An 18,280-nucleotide genomic window follows, 5' to 3' on the forward strand; every position below is an offset into this window, starting at 1 on the left:
TTACAGTCACACAGTAATCTATCCCACTATAATATATCAGAGTTAATAATTAAGAAAGCAACCCAGCCAGTCCACTTCCTCTTTGTTCCAGTGCAGCCTGTATTATAGTCCAGCAGCCTGCAGCTCATACAGTACATGAGTGTTGTTGTATAAGACGCAGACATCCAGGCCTCTGCGCACAGCACCAGACGCACCACTAGATGACAGCACTGTCTCACCAATTAGCCCGTAAAAAAATAGCAATATTCCCAACTCCATATCAGCAAGGATGTGGACTGTCCCTTCCTGTTTTAGTGCCGAGAGAGCCACCGTACCGACTCACACTGGAGCAGGAATACAGGCGCTCATAACGAGAGTATTATGTCTGGATCTCCACCGTGTTCCTCCAACGCACCGAGCAGCTTCTACCACCGCCGGGTGTTTCTGTAATTAGTGGGAATGCTGTTATTATGTTGTTATTATTGTCCGGGTAGCTGGTAACATAGCAGGCCTGTTTTATTGCGCTGCACAACCCTTGTTCCTTTCCTGTGTCAATGATTGTCCTCAACCCTCACTCTCTCAATGGCGGAGACTAAAATCATATATCACATAGACGAGGAGGAGACTCCTTATCTGGTCAAACTGTGCGTCTCTCCGGACAAAGTCACCTTAGCGGATTTTAAAAATGTCCTCAACAATCGGCCGGTCAACAGCTACAAATTCTTCTTCAAATCCATGGACCAGGATTTTGGGTGAGTGGCCACCATTATTATTATTATTATTAGCCTGATCGTCTGGCTCACTTGCTATTTATTATGCAGAGTGTTTATATATATTTATATATATAAAAAAAGCCTTGATCCGACGGTACTATGTATGTGTGTGTGTGTGTGTGTGTGTGTGAACTACAGTGCCATGTCTGTCTCCATGCTCCTGGCACCTGCTCATTATTACTATCCTGTGCGCAGTGGAGGAGACACACACACACACACAGAGAGTGTTTGAAGTGATACCAGATCTGTCCAGAGCACCTAATGACGCAGACCTGCGTGGATTACACAGAGCCAGACCCTTAGCCATTCATCCTTATTAATGTCAACATATATTATAACCCATATTATATTCTATTATCAACCATGTGGAATATAAATGTGAGAGGGATGTTGACAAAAGCGTCCACATGTTCCAAGCTCTCAGGTTTCATGTTTTGTTTTTGGTTGAGCCCTGAGCATGCTTATTGTAGCATGTGATTTGCACTATAAGAGATGACCATTTAAAAGAAATATATTTTATTTACATTCACTTATAAATAATAGCCCAGGGAGTTGTCTTTTTTTTTAATTTTTTTTACACACAATGGACTGCAGGTGAATCCTAAGGGAATATGGCAACCACTATTATTATGACTATTAGCTCTGCAACCATGTAACCACCCTTTGCATTTATCTGTCCAAACAGTACTACTCATAACCTTTTTTTTTTAACAAATATTGTATTATAAACAGTGTTATTACAGTAATGTGTGTTTGTGTTCCTGGTGTGAATGCATGTAGTTAAAAAAATAATGCACTGTGAATGAGCAATTTATTTGCCATCTCTTTATCTATTTGGTCAGGTATTTAGACATAAATATAATATATATTAGGGGTGTAAGAAAATATCAATATACATGAGTATCGCGATATTATGTTGTGCGATACTGTATCGATTCTCCAAAACACTATCTATTTTTAAATAACCTCTTAAAAATCTGACCGCCCCACTTTTGGGCCGGGCCAATATTCGATCTTTCGGAGGTTGTAGCAGGTTCAGTTGTGAAGCTTTAGGCACCATATGAAACTACAAAACCTAAGGAATCCATTGGTACCAACCATGTCATACTAGCTTCTAGAAAAGAAGGCTAAATAACACTCCACAGTTATACGCTCCATTTTGGCGAAGAAAAACTGGCATGGCGATTTTAACAGGGGTCCCTTGACCTCTGACCTCAAGATATGTGCATGAAAATGAGTTCTATGGGTACCCACGAGTCTCCCCTTTACAGACATGCCCACTTTATGATAATCACATGCAGTTTGGGAGAAAAACTATGCAGTTTTTTGCATGCAGTATACAGTAAATGTGTTATTTTTGGCTGATCTAAAATGGTTTATTTCCCGGTGTGTTCTATATACTATAACAGTTTTCCTAATATTAAATTTAAAAAATGGCGATATATCGCCTTGTTTACATTATCACAATTATGTATATCGCAATATATTGAATCGTTACCCCAGTATCGTGATACATATCGTATTGCCAGATTCGTGCGGTATTGTCATTTACTGTAGTCAGCAGAGAGAGAGACATTAAATGAATGATTAAACCTACAGTGTAGCATTAGTTATGGAACAAAAGAGAAGATTTCAGAACACATAACATTAGCAAATGATTGAACTGTGGACTAATTTAGTAGAATTTGTCTTTTCTGTAACTCAATTGTAATATTTTTTACGGTGAACTATACCCCAGAAAGCCACTTCCTCTACCCACTGGATGCTGGACTTTATGAATATTAGAAATATTCATTTCTCTCCTTTTTGTTTTCTCTCTTCGTAACCCCCATCCTGATTCTCAGGAGTTGCCGCAGCTCTACGAAAGCTCTCCGTCTCCCACGGTCAGCGTGATCTACTTGTCTCAGGCCTCTGCTGTGGATGACATATTTGTGTCAGCGCCCGTTTCTCATTCCAGTCTGAACAGTCATACATGGGGCCCACACACACACATTAATATCTAGCACTGTAATCACACACACGATTGGAGGAAATGCAGAGGCAGCCAGTGTCTTTAGAGCCAAACGTCATGCATTTCCACTGCAGCCTGACCTTGTGAGGGAAGCTGGCTCTTCCTGGTGGCGGGCTCGGCTCGATGCGCCGCTTTGTCCCCCCCCCAGCCCCGGCTTCCTGCCTCTGTTGCACTGCAGGCCCGGGCTGCTCGCTGGGCCTCAGGTGATCGACAAGCAGATTATGGAAACAAACAAAGCGTGTTTGCTTTCTCCACATGGAGACGTGTGTTGCCGAACGCCGGCTCCTGCGTGTGTGCATCCACAAGGCATGTTAAATAATGTCGTGAATTGGACATGTTTTCACCCAGAGCTGTTATACACCGCTTATAAAGGCGTCTCCATCAGCATCCCAGCCTTTTGAGTTAAGGTTGAATATTCCGGCTCTGCGAGTGCCGTATGGTACTGGCACAGTATGGAAGCAAAACCCAGTCAAAGGCACACAGAGGATAGCAGCGCTTTGTGGTAGCCATTCTGGCTGTACTGCATACACACAGACAGTATGGCTGCTGGAGAATTAGCAAGGGAGGAATAAGACTGCTGAGCAGAGAGGGAAAACATCAAATCCCTTGCAGTTATAGACAGTGTTTGAAATGTAAATGAGCAGCCAGTGCAAGGTCCTCTGTAGTAGACCCCCTGCTGTGCCGGAAAAACCAGCCATTCTCTTATGGGATTGCTGAACTACATTTGTGCAGGCAATATCAGCTCTTCAAGCAATGTCCACACAAATTTGATAAATGGTCCTTTTTCCCCCAAAAACGCCTGAGCTTGCCGCAGCGAACATGCCATTTCGGTTTCCCCGTGGAATCGCATGGAATACATGTAGGCATGGTCTGTGGCGTTTCTGTCCACGCAACAGAGCACTGCAAATTAAACGATGAGCGTTTCTTTGTGCACATTTCATACCTCAGTTCTTCCCCCCCCCCTCCGTAATATTCATTCATTCATCAATATTCATAAGACAGGAAGCTTAGCGAGGCTGTGTTGTTTTCAAGCAACCCACTTGGCTTCTTTTTCGGAGACTTCAAGGTGATGATATGGCGTTTTGTCATTGCCACTGGTGGTGGTGGTGAGTGGGTTTGAGACCTCACTATAATGCAAGTCACAGAGGCACTCTGGAGCTGAGGAAGCAGCCAAGCCGAAGCTCTGAAAGAAACAGTCTTGTTTGTGCCTTAGAAAAAAAAATAGGGGAGGTGGGGGGGAGCGCTGGTGGTAGGGGAATCTTTCTTCTGCTGAGGTAGGGGTGCAGAGCCCCTGTAGTTAGAGGACAAAAAAATCTGCAGCTTTCTGCACAAATGCACCCCTGCCTCACCTCGCCTGTTTGAGGATAGTGACAGATTTCGAAGGTTATGCTGCATTTGTGTGTCGCAGCATTAACGACAACGCTCTTACTGTGATAGTGACGATACAATATGTGTCAGATAGTGACATTATGAATAGAAAAGGACCGAGAACACCTGAACTTTGTCATTATGATGCTGTGAAAATCACACGGTTACAGTGCTAAATGTTGTGCTGCTATTAAAGCTGAAGTAGGTAGAATTGGAGCAAATATGATTAAAACATATTTTTATAAGCAGAGCATGAGACAGGTAATCTGAAAAAAATCATGTGCCTCTGTGTCCTTCAGTGCTTCTAATGGCATCTGCAAGATTTCACAGACCGAAAGAAAACAACCAATCAGAGCCAAGCTGGAGCCTTGCCGTCTCTGAGCAGCTGTCAATCACTCACAAACTCAGATCAAACGGTCAAACTAGGCAGCGCTGATCAAATATGAATCAATATTCTGTTACTGTAATGACTATTTTTATACATAAATGTTTTCAGAAACATCTTGTAGTGTACTGTTTAGCTGTAAGATGAGAAAGTTTGTGGTCCGGCAGCCATGTTGAGATCAGTTGAGGAAATACCAAGCACCGCCCACCAGCCGGAACAAACTTTCTCATTTTACAGCTAAACGGTACACTACAAGATGTTTCTGAAAACATTTGTGTATAAAAATAGTCATTACAGTAACAGAATATTGATTCATATTTGATCAGCGCTGCCTAGTTTGACCGTTTGATCAGAGTTCAGGAGTGATTGACAGCTGCCTCTGTGAATGAACAGCCAATAGGAACGCTCTCTCTCTGAAATGATCTGTGATTGGCCAAAGTCTCCGTCATGGATTTCGATTTTGATCAGAACTCTAATTTTCTCTCAGAACACTTGAATTACAATATGCTGAAAGGTTATTATGGAATTTTAACAGCTTTCTAAATTGAATTGAGCTGTTTAGTGAGCTATATTCGGTGTCATAGTGAAGTCAGTATATTCACAATCTTGTTTGACTACAAATATTTTGCTTCCCTGTTTAGAGTATCATTAGCATCAGCCCACCAAAGTCCTTGGACTGCTGGCTGGTGTCTGGCTTCTCCTGGTTTCTGGTTTAGGCTGTAACTACCCAGCCCTCCTCTGTCTCTCAATGCGTAAACAAACACGTTTAATCTTCCCCAGCTACACAAATATCCCCAGCAGTGGAATATTCAGCGATCACCAGGATAAATCTCGTGTCATTATCCTGTGAAATCTGTTAAGACCTATTAAAGCTGTCAGCTCTAAGAAATCAAATGTGTGACAGCAGCCCAGACCAGACATATGCTTCTCTAAACAGGGGCTACTGTTAGTGTGTGAGTGTCTGTACTTGTTAATTGTTCAGGGTGGAACTAACATTGCTGCTGATATCAGATGGAAATGAAAAGAATGCAGGTCATGGGTATTTTACCGCATGATAACGACGTCATCTGTTATGATTGGAATTGTTTCTCGGGTTCTTCTGGTTTTAGTTCTTGGGACAGACGGAGATGTGTTTAGGAGATTTGTTTTGCATGCCAGTTCTTTCAGAAACCTTAAAATACAGTTACACTGGTGAATTGTGCAATTGGAACAGGCGACCTTATTCCTGTCAACCATTAGGAAGAAGAAGCTGACGTTTTATTTGTACAGGGCCACTCCCACATCCTCACAAGTCACCTTACAGCTGGTCGCACAGCTCGAGAGAGAGAGGATGCAAACACTTCCTACCTAACAAGCAGCCGGCAAAGCCAGCACTCGCCTCCCTCCCTTTTCCTCCCCGAGGTGGAACAGGCCACAGCGGCACAGTCTGTGGTCGTCACTTCCAGCCACAAGGCTACGTTATCTCCGTCCACCACTCCCAGCAATGCAGCTCCCACAGCAGCAGCAGCAACAGCAGTGCACGCAAAAAAAACACAACTGGCTTCTGGCTAATCATTTCAGTAGCGGGGAAGTTCTGGCAAACAAGAAGTGGAGAAAATAAAGCTGTAAAGTCGCTGTCAGAGACACCCCTGCATAAAATCTTCTTAGGCTTTCCTGCTGCTCTCAAATCGTGCCTCACCCTTTTCATGTTCTGCGTTCAAAGCCAAGAAGCTAATGTGAGATCTCCACAGAGCCTCAGAAATGTTTGGTCGTACCAAATTCTGGGAAAATCCTTTTCGAAAACGAACAAACAATATGCACAAAGACATACAGGGGTTATAATGGAAATATGTAGATACATCAGGGTGTTTTAGCCCTGTGTGTGTGTCAGTGTGTGTGTAATGTGTGTATGTAAAGTGTTTGCCAGCTCATCTCCTGTACCTCTTGGCTGGCTCCAGGCTTGATCCATGTGACACGAGCCAAGCAGGTGTGGTGGCCGGTTGCTGCTGAACTGTGTCCCAGCAGGTCAAAGGGTAACTGGGAGGTATTTTTGTTGGGAATTTACAGCCAAAGACAAACACACTGAGGGAGGCTCACACACCAGATCACTCTATTAACGCACACTCATCTATCTATCTATATATCTATCTATCTGTCTAATCTGTCATTAATTAATCATGATTAATCGCAAATTAATCACACATTTGTTTATCTGTTCAAAATGCACCTTAAAGGGAGATTTGTCAAGTATTTAATACTCTTATTAACATGGGAGTGGGCAAATATGCTGCTTTATGCAAACGTATGTATATATTTATTATTGGAAATCAATCAACAACACAAAACAATGACAAATATTGTCCAGAAACCCTCACAGGTACTGCATTTAGCATAAAAAACATGTTCAAATCATAACATGGCAAACTGCAGCCCAACAGGCAACAACAGCTGTCAGTGTGTCAGTGTCTTGACTTGACTATGACTTGCCCCAAACTGCATGTGATTATCATAAGGTGGGCATGTCTGTAAAGGGGAGATTCGTGGGTACCCATAGAACCCATTTTCATTCACATATCTTGAGGTCAGAGGTCAGGGGACTCCTTTGAAAATGGCCATGCCAGTTTTTCGTCGCCAAAATTTAGTGCAAGTTTGGAGCATTATTTAGCCTCCTTTGCAACAAGCTAGTATGACATGGTTGATACCAATGGATTCCTTATATACATATCAATGGTCTGTTATACATAGCAGTGCTATAACAAAATAACAGACCGTAGAATTGTACCGATGAGAATTGAGTATTCAACAAAGTCGTGTAATAAATAGATATATATCTATATACAGTATAAGACCCATTCATTACAGATTTATGGCACTATCCTTGCCAGTTTGACCGGCCCTTATCACATTAGATAGATAGATAGATAGATAGATAGATAGATAGATAGATAGATAGATAGTAACTTTATTGATCCCGAGGGAAATTCAAGTTTCCAGCATCACAGTTCCATAGTGCAAAAACATGTTAGTAAAAAGGCAGTAAAAAAGTTAGTAGTACAAAGTACAAAGAAATATACCAGATATAAAAATACAAGGAGATGAAGAAAACTGTTAAAACTGAATATAGTGCAGGGTAACAGCTGTGATACAGGACTATTAAAAAAGTGAATATAGTGCAGAAGAGACTGTTAAAACTGAATATAGTGCAGGGTAACTCCAGTAGCTTAGTCTATGAAAGTGCACTGTGTGCATTATTATCTGTCCTGCAGACCGTCCTCCTTTGTCCCTCTCCCCCCCTCCCAAGAGAGGTGTTGTACAGTTTGATGGCTCGGGGGACAAAGGACATTGTTGTGCTTGGTGTTACTGGATGGACAGCCATGATGTTGATGATGAAATCAATAAACAGAGGCTCAGACTGAGAGTGTCATCGCTGCTGCTCATTGAGCTCCCCCGTGCTAGTGAGGGTGCAAAGCTGGTTGAAAGCCATGTGGAAAATATGACTTACAAAGCGTGAAAGTCTCTCAGTGTGTATCAACTAGTCAGAGAAGGAAGGGAAGTGTCTCCTCCAGACCGTGTACCGTGTTGTTGAGCTGAGTCTGTGTCCTTCTCCTGCCTGACTGCATCTGTCTGCTCGTTCCCCAGGGTTGTCAAAGAAGAGATTTCCGACGACAACGCCAAGCTGCCCTGCTTCAACGGGAGAGTAGTGTCCTGGGTAAGTGAGACGGATGGTGCCCCCGTGCTGCCCCTCTCAGCAGGCTGTGCAGCCTCAGCTCAAAACAAAGATATGTGGAGCACTCGTGGATCATGTAAATGTAGCCATGTAACGCCTCCACAGAGCTTTTTGAACACTCTTCACCTTGATCTCACTGTTGAGCTGCGTTTTATAGATGTAGGGTGATTCCATTAGGTATTAAACTTAGCGACTGTTACATAATACAATCAGAAGTAGCTGAGTTTGACTGCTAAAACAAGAAACCTCATACCATCTACTGGAACATATCTGATGGTCAGTTACTCTATTGACTTGTGTAGCTTTATAGTGATTTGTAATTATGGAAGATAGGCAGCGCTGTGAGCCCGAGTATCCCTACAGGGATAATAAAATCTGATAAATCAAATCAATCTGTCATGTTAAAGGAGGATTTACATCTTAATCATTGCTCTGCCGTACAGAACAGAAGACAAAGCTCTGGCTTTAAATATTGATGGAAGACTAAGAGCAAAGATGTATGAATTAGTCTGACATGTTTAATCTACTTGGTGGCTTTTTGTCAGTTTCTTTTAACAATCCAGTATAAGAATATTGTACTTTATTGATCTCTGTGGGGAGATTCATTAGTTTGCTCCACAGGGAGGTCAAAGGTCAGAATCAGTTGTTAGGGACCGTCTTGCTCAATATCACTTACACAGTGTCGATACTAACATCAGGACTTGAAGTCTGTACTTAAATGTGGTGTCACTATACCACACTGCTGCTCAACAACCAGTTAGACCAAATTGATGCATCTTCATGACTCATTCACATTTGATTTACCGGAATTACTCCATACACTACGCCAGTGATTCCGAGTTTGCTTTAAACCAGGGCACCCCTTTCATAAAGAGATTTATTTTATGGCCCAACCCTTTCACTTTAGGTCTTCAAAGGTACCGATGAAGTTTTTTTTATTCATAAAATTAACAAATTAAATACATTTAACATTAATTTTGCACACCAAGTGCCCAGTATATAACATTGTTAAATAACCTTATATCAGCAACCTGTAATGTAATTAGTGGAAGTGTGCTGTTGTGTGATTCTGTGTGTATTTTGGCTACTTCAAATAATATAAACCGGAATATCAGAGGATCCTTTAGGCTCCATTTACAGTGAGAAATCTTTATATCACTTGCTCTGACAGTCCTTATTTCTTACTGCTTAAAAGTTATGGCAAGTGTGAGCTATTATTTCACCAATCTAAGCTGCAGCATAAATACATATTTATTAACAGGGCTTTTGTTATTATGGTGTTTTCGATGTGTATTGCTTTTATCTTAAAAATTAACAGTTAAAAGTGGAAATGAACAAATCTTGGGATACCCTTTGCCCAACCTTAAGGCACTAGTTAGATACACTACTATCTCTAATGGTTCTTAAATTAAAAAATTAACCTTGTTTTTAATTAAAATGGAACTTAGGCCAATTCTTCTTACTATAAACAGACTAGAGAAACACAAGAAATATTCTATTGTTTATGTGCCTGATGGGATATTTTTGCAAATGTACCCTATGTAAAGTGTGTGGGGATGCACCGATCTGATCCGCTGTATCAGTATCGGGGCTGATACTGTGGATACGTATAAACCGATCATCAATGTCATTATATGATTTAGTGTTTCCACTATCAGTTACAGTCATTAAAGGTACAGTGTGTAGGATTTAGCGGCAGTGTGGTTGCAGATTGCAACCAACTGAGTACCCCTCCGCTCACTCCTCCCTTTCCAAGCTTGCAGTAACGAGAGCTGCCGAGTGCAAAACCGTGGTAACGCTGTTCACCTCGCTCAGAGACCATCCTGACCATAATAACACTACTTTAGGAGCAACAGAAGTCAGATGGCGGCTGGCGGTACCACGGTTTTGCACTCTGCGGCTCACGCTACAACAGTTTCACAAGCTTATCGGAGAACTACGTTGGCCTTCAGGTAACGTAAAACGCGAAAGGCTCTCTCTAGAGCCAATGTTTGGTTTGTCTGTTCTGGGCTACTGTAGAAACATGGTGGAGCTACATGGCAGACTCAGATTATACACTATAATGAAAACATAGTAATGAATATTTTATTCCATTTCTGCTAATAGATCCCCCGAAATGTTACACACTGTTCCTTTAAGTCACATCAGGTCATCCACTACTCTACAGCAATCCCTGGCCTCATGTTACCTTGCTTAAAATAATCCCAATGAACTCCATACGTTTGGGGAAAAGGGGGGCACTGATATGAGGTCAGGAATCGGTATCAGGAGAGAAAAAGTCACATCAGTGCATCCATAAAAGTATGGAGTTATTTTTTGCTTAACGATACTGTCAAACACAGAAAGAAGATATTTTTATGAAGCAGTTTTCCATAAAAGAGCGAAATCGGCTCATCCTTTCAGACAAAGCCAGTCAGCACACACCAGACACAGCACACAGACACATGCTTTGAGTCTTTGAAATGGAGCAAATAAAAAGTAGCCCACAGGACTCATTTAAGTATCTGGCGACACCATAGTGACACCTGTGAATCCCAAAGCTTGCATTAGAATAATCATAGTCCATCATACAGTTGTTATTCTTTCCTCGGCTGCCTGCTTTAACTGTCATTATTCCGGCTCAGATGAAAGGAGAGTAGTAGCATCTGTGTGTCGTTGTACATCATCCTTTGTACTGACACTCAACTGTGGTCTTTTAAGTTCCTACGTCGTGTTTCTCAAGTTGTTTATGCGTCGCCACCAGGCATCTCTACAGCCTCTCTGCAGCATCTCGCCTTTCCTCATGCGCACTTGTACATAAGATGTGCTTGTCTCTGGTGCCAGCATCACTGTGTGTTTATCTCAGAGTGTCGCAAAGTCTGTTGAGGTTGCTTTTTGATCTCCTCTCTCCTCACTATGGGGCCCATATCATTCAACAGAATATTTATTATTGTCTATGTTTTCTCTCAGAGATGAATATGTATCTTTCCTTTGCCCCAACTTTCTCTCTCTCAGTTGGTCCTGGCAGAGAGTGCCCACTCTGATGGAGGATCTCAGTGCACAGAGAGCCACCCGGAGCTGCCCCCTCCTCTCGAGAGAACTGGGGGCATCGGAGACTCACGGCCCCCGTCCTTCCAGTAAGTACCGCCTGTCATATATTAGGGGTGGGAAAAAAAATCGATTCAACTATGTATCGGGATTTTTTTAAATTACGATTTTGAAATACATTTTTTAATGCCAGAATCGATATATTTGCTTCATTTCACTTCACATTTTAAATCCAAAGTGGTAAATGCTACATTTACAGTAAAGTATGGAAACACTTTGGGTTTCAGACATTGCCAGGAAAAGCCGTGCTAGACATGATGGCTAAAGCTGCATGCTAATAACTCTGTCATGGACAGGAAACATTATTGTATTGCGGTAACGTGCGGTCAAGCCATCCGTCACTTACATCTCCGTGGTCAAATCGGTCGACGCTACAACTGTAGAGCACCCATATACTGACATTTATGTTAAATGCATTCAAACGGCCCCGATGGAGCTGAACATGGATGTTTAAACAAAACGGAGCTGACGGGGGGAGCTAGCGACGGACTTGGAGAAGTTAGCGGAAGTATATATGTGTGACTTTGTCTGGTCAAAATAAGGTGTTAAAAAAAGGGAACTATCTACAAAACACATATATGGAAATAAGATTGATTGGATTATATTCACCAGAAGTATAAAACATTACATGTCCCTTATAAATTAAAAAGAAAACACCACTAATTAGTGAGGGAAAAGTCTTTATCCTTTGATTTCTGGGTTGCTGAAAAAAAAAAGGTAATTAATAATTCTTGACAATGACTGATATATTTGACTTCAGGACATCTCTGACTACATACATGCTGAAAACTAAACATTTTTACTGTATCAATTTAGATATTTTCAAAAGTAAAAGTCCCTAGAAGTGTATAATTCAACTTTTTTCCATGGTCTAGCGTTAAAAAAGTTAACAAAAATTGCAATAATAAATAATAAAAATTGAATACTTAGCAATACATATCGAGTATTGTGATAGTATCGAATCGGGAGATAGGTGTATCGTCCCAGCCCTATCATATATGCACAATTTATCTCACACACGGGGCATGTAGGCAGAAGTATTAAAGCACACAATCCTGTGCACTGGGTGACCCTTTTATTTCACAGCGTGCCATATGTGCTGATCAGAATGTGGAAAGCTCATCAGAGAGATTTGTCATCACAGGCTCATATGTAGGTGGTCTATGTGTGAATACGGCATGAAGTATGTGCTAAAGCTTGAGTGTGGGAACATGCATGGGTGTGAGTGTTTCTCCCACTCGTGTGTACGTTCCCTCCCCGCCCCCTCAACCGTGGAGTAAGGCGCTCATCGATGTAAACATGATGCGTATTCCGCCAGGGCTGCTGATTCTTGAAATAGCCTTCACAGCATAAACATCTTCAGGCGAATACTGGCACTCAGTGAGGCCCATTGTATTGTTCAGTCACTCGGAGCATTCATCCATTACTTGGCTTATAAAGGCATATGTGGCCCCAAAACACATTCAGAAATGGAAATTTTCTCGACAGCCTGATGAACGTTACCTGAGCTCAGACTTCAAACTGGCAGATTGGAGAATATCGCTGCACTTGCTGAGGAGAAGTCCCGTGCTAAATATAGCTGGAAGGGCTTGGAGGCAGTGGGGGCGAGGGTTGTTGCCATTACAGCGCTAGAGCAATATGGCTGAGGCTCTATATTGGGAACATGCAATCTGTCATGTCTCAGTGTATCTCTTTATCCAGTGTTTGACATCTCAGCTCGCTTTTGCCCTCTATGGGCTGCCCCCTGCCGTTTGGCTGTCAGCTGTCCTGATGATTTTATTGTTCCCGGCCAGCTTTCACCAGGACTACCGCCACCTTGTGGAGGAAAACGCCAATGTGTCGGCCCCCTTTACCCCACGTCATTTCCCTCCCTCCCTCCTTCTCTCTCTTTCTCTTTGAGTCAGACAGGCAGGCCTTTCTCTCAGAGAAACAGCGTGGTAAATTCCCTATAGCGAACCTCCCCTCTCTTTCTGAAATGAACCCAGTCGTTCCACCCTTTTACCTCGCTCTGTAAACAGCTAGAATATTATTAACACTTCATTTTCTCTTGTGCTTTATTCATGCGTTTCATGTGTTTGTCGGCGTGAATGGCTCTATTTGATGAATGTGCAGAATAGGTGTTTTGGGCTGAGAATGCAAACAGCTGATGTGCTTCTGCCTGGTAATCCGGATTAACGGACATTAAAAGCACCCATCTCCATTTCCCAAGAGGTGGGGGTGGCGATTGGCAGCAGAGAGGAGGGTGGGGGGATTGGGGGTTGAAAGGAGGTGGCATTTGTTCACAGCTGCAGCCCAGCGCCTTGGATAATCTCCCCTCGGATCAGCGGACCTGCCGCGCGGCTGGTCAGCAGCCATCGTCGGCCTCACAGACGAGCAGTCACCACCACATCAAACATCACGCAGCTTTCCAATCACCGCCAATAGAAATGCGTCTACAGTGATATTTGCATACATGATGCACTGACCTGTGCTGGTGAAGCCCGGCCCAGGTGCACCCATTAGCACCCCGTCGCAGAAGCGTGTAAGCATGCCTCATTGAGCGCTTTATCCCGCTGAGTGAACACAGCAGGCACAGCATCTTGTCTACTCTTGTGTTTTTAATTTGCATTGATCATTCACACGCTGCCACCGAGGTGATTGCTTTTAAAACCGTTGCGGGATGACGTTTGTGTATTTGTGTCTTTTTTTAATCTGTTTGTACACTATGAATATGACACTGTTTGTACATGAGCGCTGCCGTCTGAGCGTGCATGAATGCGCCTGCATGAAATTATTAATGCAGGTGTAAAGTACATGTTGCACACATGCCTAAGTGTGTGTGACAGGCTGACAGGGTTGAGTGGAGTTCTCACCAGCTTCAGGTTTCCTGGTTGCCCGGTGGCTGTGAAGGTCCCTTAACCCCGGTGCCTGAGGCCACTGCGTCTCTCCAGCCCTCTGACAGAATAACAATCTGCCCTCCAGAACCCCCAGACTCCTCCCAGACCCCAAGTACACAAGCTCAGTCCACACCTGATCTACCACTTCTTGCTTTTTTTATGCAATCTGTCATTCTCCCATCTCTGCCTCTCTCCCGATCACACTCCAGGCACCATCTGGGCTTTCAATAGGTCTCATTAATGTCAGTATTGTCCAGAATGTCTCCCTCTCAGGGTATCTGGTCATTAATGACACTTAGTGAAAAACACATCACATACCGCAGAACAATGAAACTGCTGTTTTTTTGCCAGAGGGATTGAATTTGAAACAGAGTCATAATATGAGTTGCATCTTCCCCTAAGGCTGAATGGCAGGCAAACAGATATTATAACAGACATAAGTGTATTGTAGCTGGGGATTATGTTCAGGAGTCACAGGCTGGCTAGAGACTTCATTTGAAAGACTATTCTGTGAGAGTGCGCGTGTTTTGTACATCGTTATGAATCTGACTGAAGTTTTCCGATGTGTGTGTTGCAGTGCCAACGCGGTGAGCAGCCGAGATGGCCTGGATACCGAGACGGGAACGGAATCTCTCCTGAGCCACCGCAGAGAGCGAGAGAGGGAGCGGGCGCGGAGGAGAGCACGAGAAACCGAGCGTGAGTACTATCAGCCAGGAACAGATGGATCCTAAAAATGCAATTATCTTGTCATTTTGGAGTTATTGCATTTCAGTACTCAACACTCAACTTCCTTAAAAAGTGGACAGACAGCAGACACGCATGAAAAGACGCCCTCAGGGATCACATGGGGTGTAATGAACTTTAGCTAAGAAACACACAGATATCCAAATTCTCAGAAGAGTGAATAAGTTCACTGTATGTCAAAACTGTCTTTCCCATTGATTGCCCTTCTTCTGTTTCCTGTGTGGCTCAAGTTTATGGTCAGAGGCTGTTTTCCACTCGGCAGTCACACTCCAGTCTTGTACGATGATTACACCCTGTCAGGACACACTAGTGTTTTGTGAAATATCACAGGAAAGTGCTTTTGCAGCTATTGTTGAGATATAAATGCAACCAATGCTACAGTCTACCTGGAGAATAAATGGTTAGAGCCTTGCTTTTAAAAGCCCCTGAGAACAAGTGTGAACTAGGGCTGTCAATCGATTAAAATATTGAATCACGATTAATTGCGCATTTTTTATCTGTTCAAAATGTACCTTAGAGGAAGATTTGTCAAGTATTTATTACTCTTATCAATATGGGAGTGAGCAAATATGCTTGTTTTATGCAAATGTATGTATATATTTATCATTGGAAATCAATTACCAACACAAAACAATGACAAATATTGTCCAGAAACCCTCACATGTACTGCATTTAGCATTAAAATATGCTGTAATCATAACATGGCAAACTCAAGCCCAACTGGCAACAACAGCTGTCAGTGTGCTGACTTGACTTTGACTTGCCCCAAACTGCATGTGATTATCATAAAGTGGGCATGTCTGTAAAGGGGAGACTCGTGGGTACCCATAGAACCCATTTTCATTCACATATCTTGAGGTCAAAGGTCAAGGGACCTCTTTGAAAATGGCCATGCCAGTTTTTCCTCACCAAAATTTAGTGTAAGCTTAGAGCGTTATTTAGCCTCCTTCACGGCAAGCTAGTATGACATGGTACCAGTGGATTCCTTAGGTTTTCTAGTTTCATATGATGCCAGTATCTTCAGTAGTAGTAGCTTTATAACTGAGCCTGCTGAGCCCTCTGAAAAGTCAATTGCGTTAATGCGTTAAATAAATTAGTGGCTTTAAAACGAATTTGCGTTAACCTGTTATGGCGTTAACTTTGACAGCCCTAGTGTGAACACATCTGCTTTATTGCTTTGCCATCTGACCACAATTTCTGTAAGATAAGGACAGCTTTCTTTCTGCTCCGTCAAAACAAATGCTCTCCTTTTACAGGCTCAGTGTTTTTAATATGAGAGCCTGCCAGGCGTTCATCACATGCCTGCTCTGTCCACAACAAACAGAGAACAGGGTGGTAGAGTGTGCTGGTGCTGCAGGAAAAGGTGTGTTCTGTTATCAGTATAATCATACCTGCGATATTTTGAGGTATCCGCTTCGTTCTGTTCCTGTTCTCGCCACACAGACATTTTGGCAGAATTAGTTGTTTTTTATGGCAGGAAGTGATAAATGAGCAGCTTGTGATGCTCACAGAGTCTGCTGTTTTACTCAAACAGCAGAGCCAGTTGTCTCCCTGTCTATCCTCCTCTGGTCGTCTCTTCACAGCACGCCTGGCTCTTTGCATCCTGCATTATGCAATTAGTAGCGCAGAGTACAGCATTAGGTTGAGGCTGCAGGAAAAGATTTAACTCTCTTGCATGCCGGAAACTTTATCCTAACAGAATAAGCGCACAATCATCCACTGATTTCAGCATTCTCATGTAGGGATTCACAGGTACCGGATCGGATATCAGGCTGATACTGACTCAAATAGCTGGATCGGGTATCGGTTATAATGGTGCCGATCTAATCAATTCAATTCTATATGTACTGCATATACTTTTTACATTACATATTGGACTTTTTATTCCTGTTTAAGTTTCGACTAATTTGTTTTTGCATTAAAAATGTTTACACTTGAATTATAATTCCTGTTAATATTAAAAATGTCTTTACCAAGTTACTGAGGTAAGATTTATTATTTCAATACAATTCAGTAAATCTATATCTATGTATTTATTCGTTACATTTTGTTTTACAAAGTTAGTAAAGCGATGTGTAAGTCAGGCCTGGTGTTGCCTTACACATAAAAGAATGATCCCAGTCACTTCCACACAGTGAGGCATACAGCTTGTTAATCAAACACTGGTATCGGAAACACAAAAGCCCAGGTATCGGTATCTGGACTGAAAAAGTTGGATCGGTGCATCCCTACTCTGACAGTTTTTGCTGAAGACATATCGTTGGCACTCTCCATGTCAGATCCACTGCTGCCAACTGCACATCTGTTGTTCTGTGGCTGATGCGGAAATACCTCAAGCCCAGTGAACGCTGTGTCTCTCCTCCATCCTCCTCTCTGTGTTGACTGATATCGAAAAATCGAGCAAGAAAGACCTCATATAATGTGCTTCAATTTAGTTCAGTGGTCTCTGTCATAGTCACATCGCCTTGATGTAAATAAGGAGCTGGTAGCCCCGCCTCTTTACCTCGCAGCCTGCAGCATCAGCAGCAGGAATTCCCCTGTCACCTTATACACATGATCCAAGTGATTTTTGTCTCAGCGTGAATGCTTGCTTTTTGACAGTGATCGGTTAAAGTGCTCTGCCTTGGTAAACGTATCCCTTCTTGTTTTCTGTCTGTGCCGTGGCGTTTGAGAATGAAAGGGTGTATAAGGCAGCAGCTTTAGGAGGGTGAACAGGTGTAGGATGGAGTATATGATCTGCTTCAACGCCGCCAGGTGCTCTGCATTTTAACCTGTCGTGAGACGCGACTCTAATGTTCACTTAGAGAGAACATTTAATACCCTGAAAAAGAAAAAAAAGCACCACTCTTGGATTAATGCTGGGATTTCAGGGTTGAGGTCAAAGAAGACGCGGCTGAGCCAAAGCACTTATGTTTGTAAAGTATTATAACGCAAAGCACAAAAACAGCTGGTGAGACTGTCCTCAGTTATCTTCAAATGATTTTTTCTGTGATGCGAAAAGCATTTTAATAACCTGATGGTGTTTTCACCTGAGACAGAGATGGGGCAGGACAGCACATCATCTCAAATCCCATGTTATCTCCGATTCGGAGAATACCATCATCCGATTGGTCGGGGGCAGATTAGCAGTCATTCTATAGTTACGTGCAATGGGAGGGAGGGAGGAGGCAATACTTTCTCCTGACTCTCAGCTCAGTTTCTCTGTGTGGCGGACGGAGGCACACTGACGGCTGTGGTGAGAGTGATTTGTTATTGATATGTCCGTTGATGATATTCAGAAGTTAAATATGTTATATGATACATTTGTTTTAATTTTTATGGTTAGTTTAATTCAGGTATTTTTTCTATCAT

General features: G+C 42.6%; 1 protein-coding gene across 6 annotated transcripts in view; it reads left to right on the forward strand.

Annotated features, from left to right (window-relative positions):
* Window positions 1-288: 288 nt before the first annotated feature.
* The window catches only part of dvl1a (dishevelled segment polarity protein 1a), a 30,453-nt gene continuing 12,461 nt past the window's right edge, over window positions 289-18,280 (forward strand). For 4 of the 6 annotated variants that reach the window (XR_005207219.1, XM_037772323.1, XM_037772326.1 and 1 more), the window contains exons 1-4: window positions 289-731; window positions 8,135-8,204; window positions 11,217-11,338; window positions 14,763-14,881. Coding sequence is in view for 4 of the 6 variants with exons in the window: in XM_037772323.1 (XP_037628251.1) it covers window positions 562-731; window positions 8,135-8,204; window positions 11,217-11,338; window positions 14,763-14,881 (481 nt within the window). In the remaining 2 variants the exon portion in view is untranslated. Of the gene's footprint in view, window positions 732-8,134; window positions 8,205-11,216; window positions 11,339-14,762; window positions 14,882-18,086; window positions 18,165-18,280 lie in introns of those variants that run through there. The other 2 variants (XM_037772322.1, XM_037772324.1) reach the window with 2 other exon arrangements.

Source organism: Sebastes umbrosus, chromosome 6 (genome assembly GCF_015220745.1).
Source record: "Sebastes umbrosus isolate fSebUmb1 chromosome 6, fSebUmb1.pri, whole genome shotgun sequence".
NCBI lineage: Eukaryota > Metazoa > Chordata > Actinopteri > Perciformes > Sebastidae > Sebastes > Sebastes umbrosus.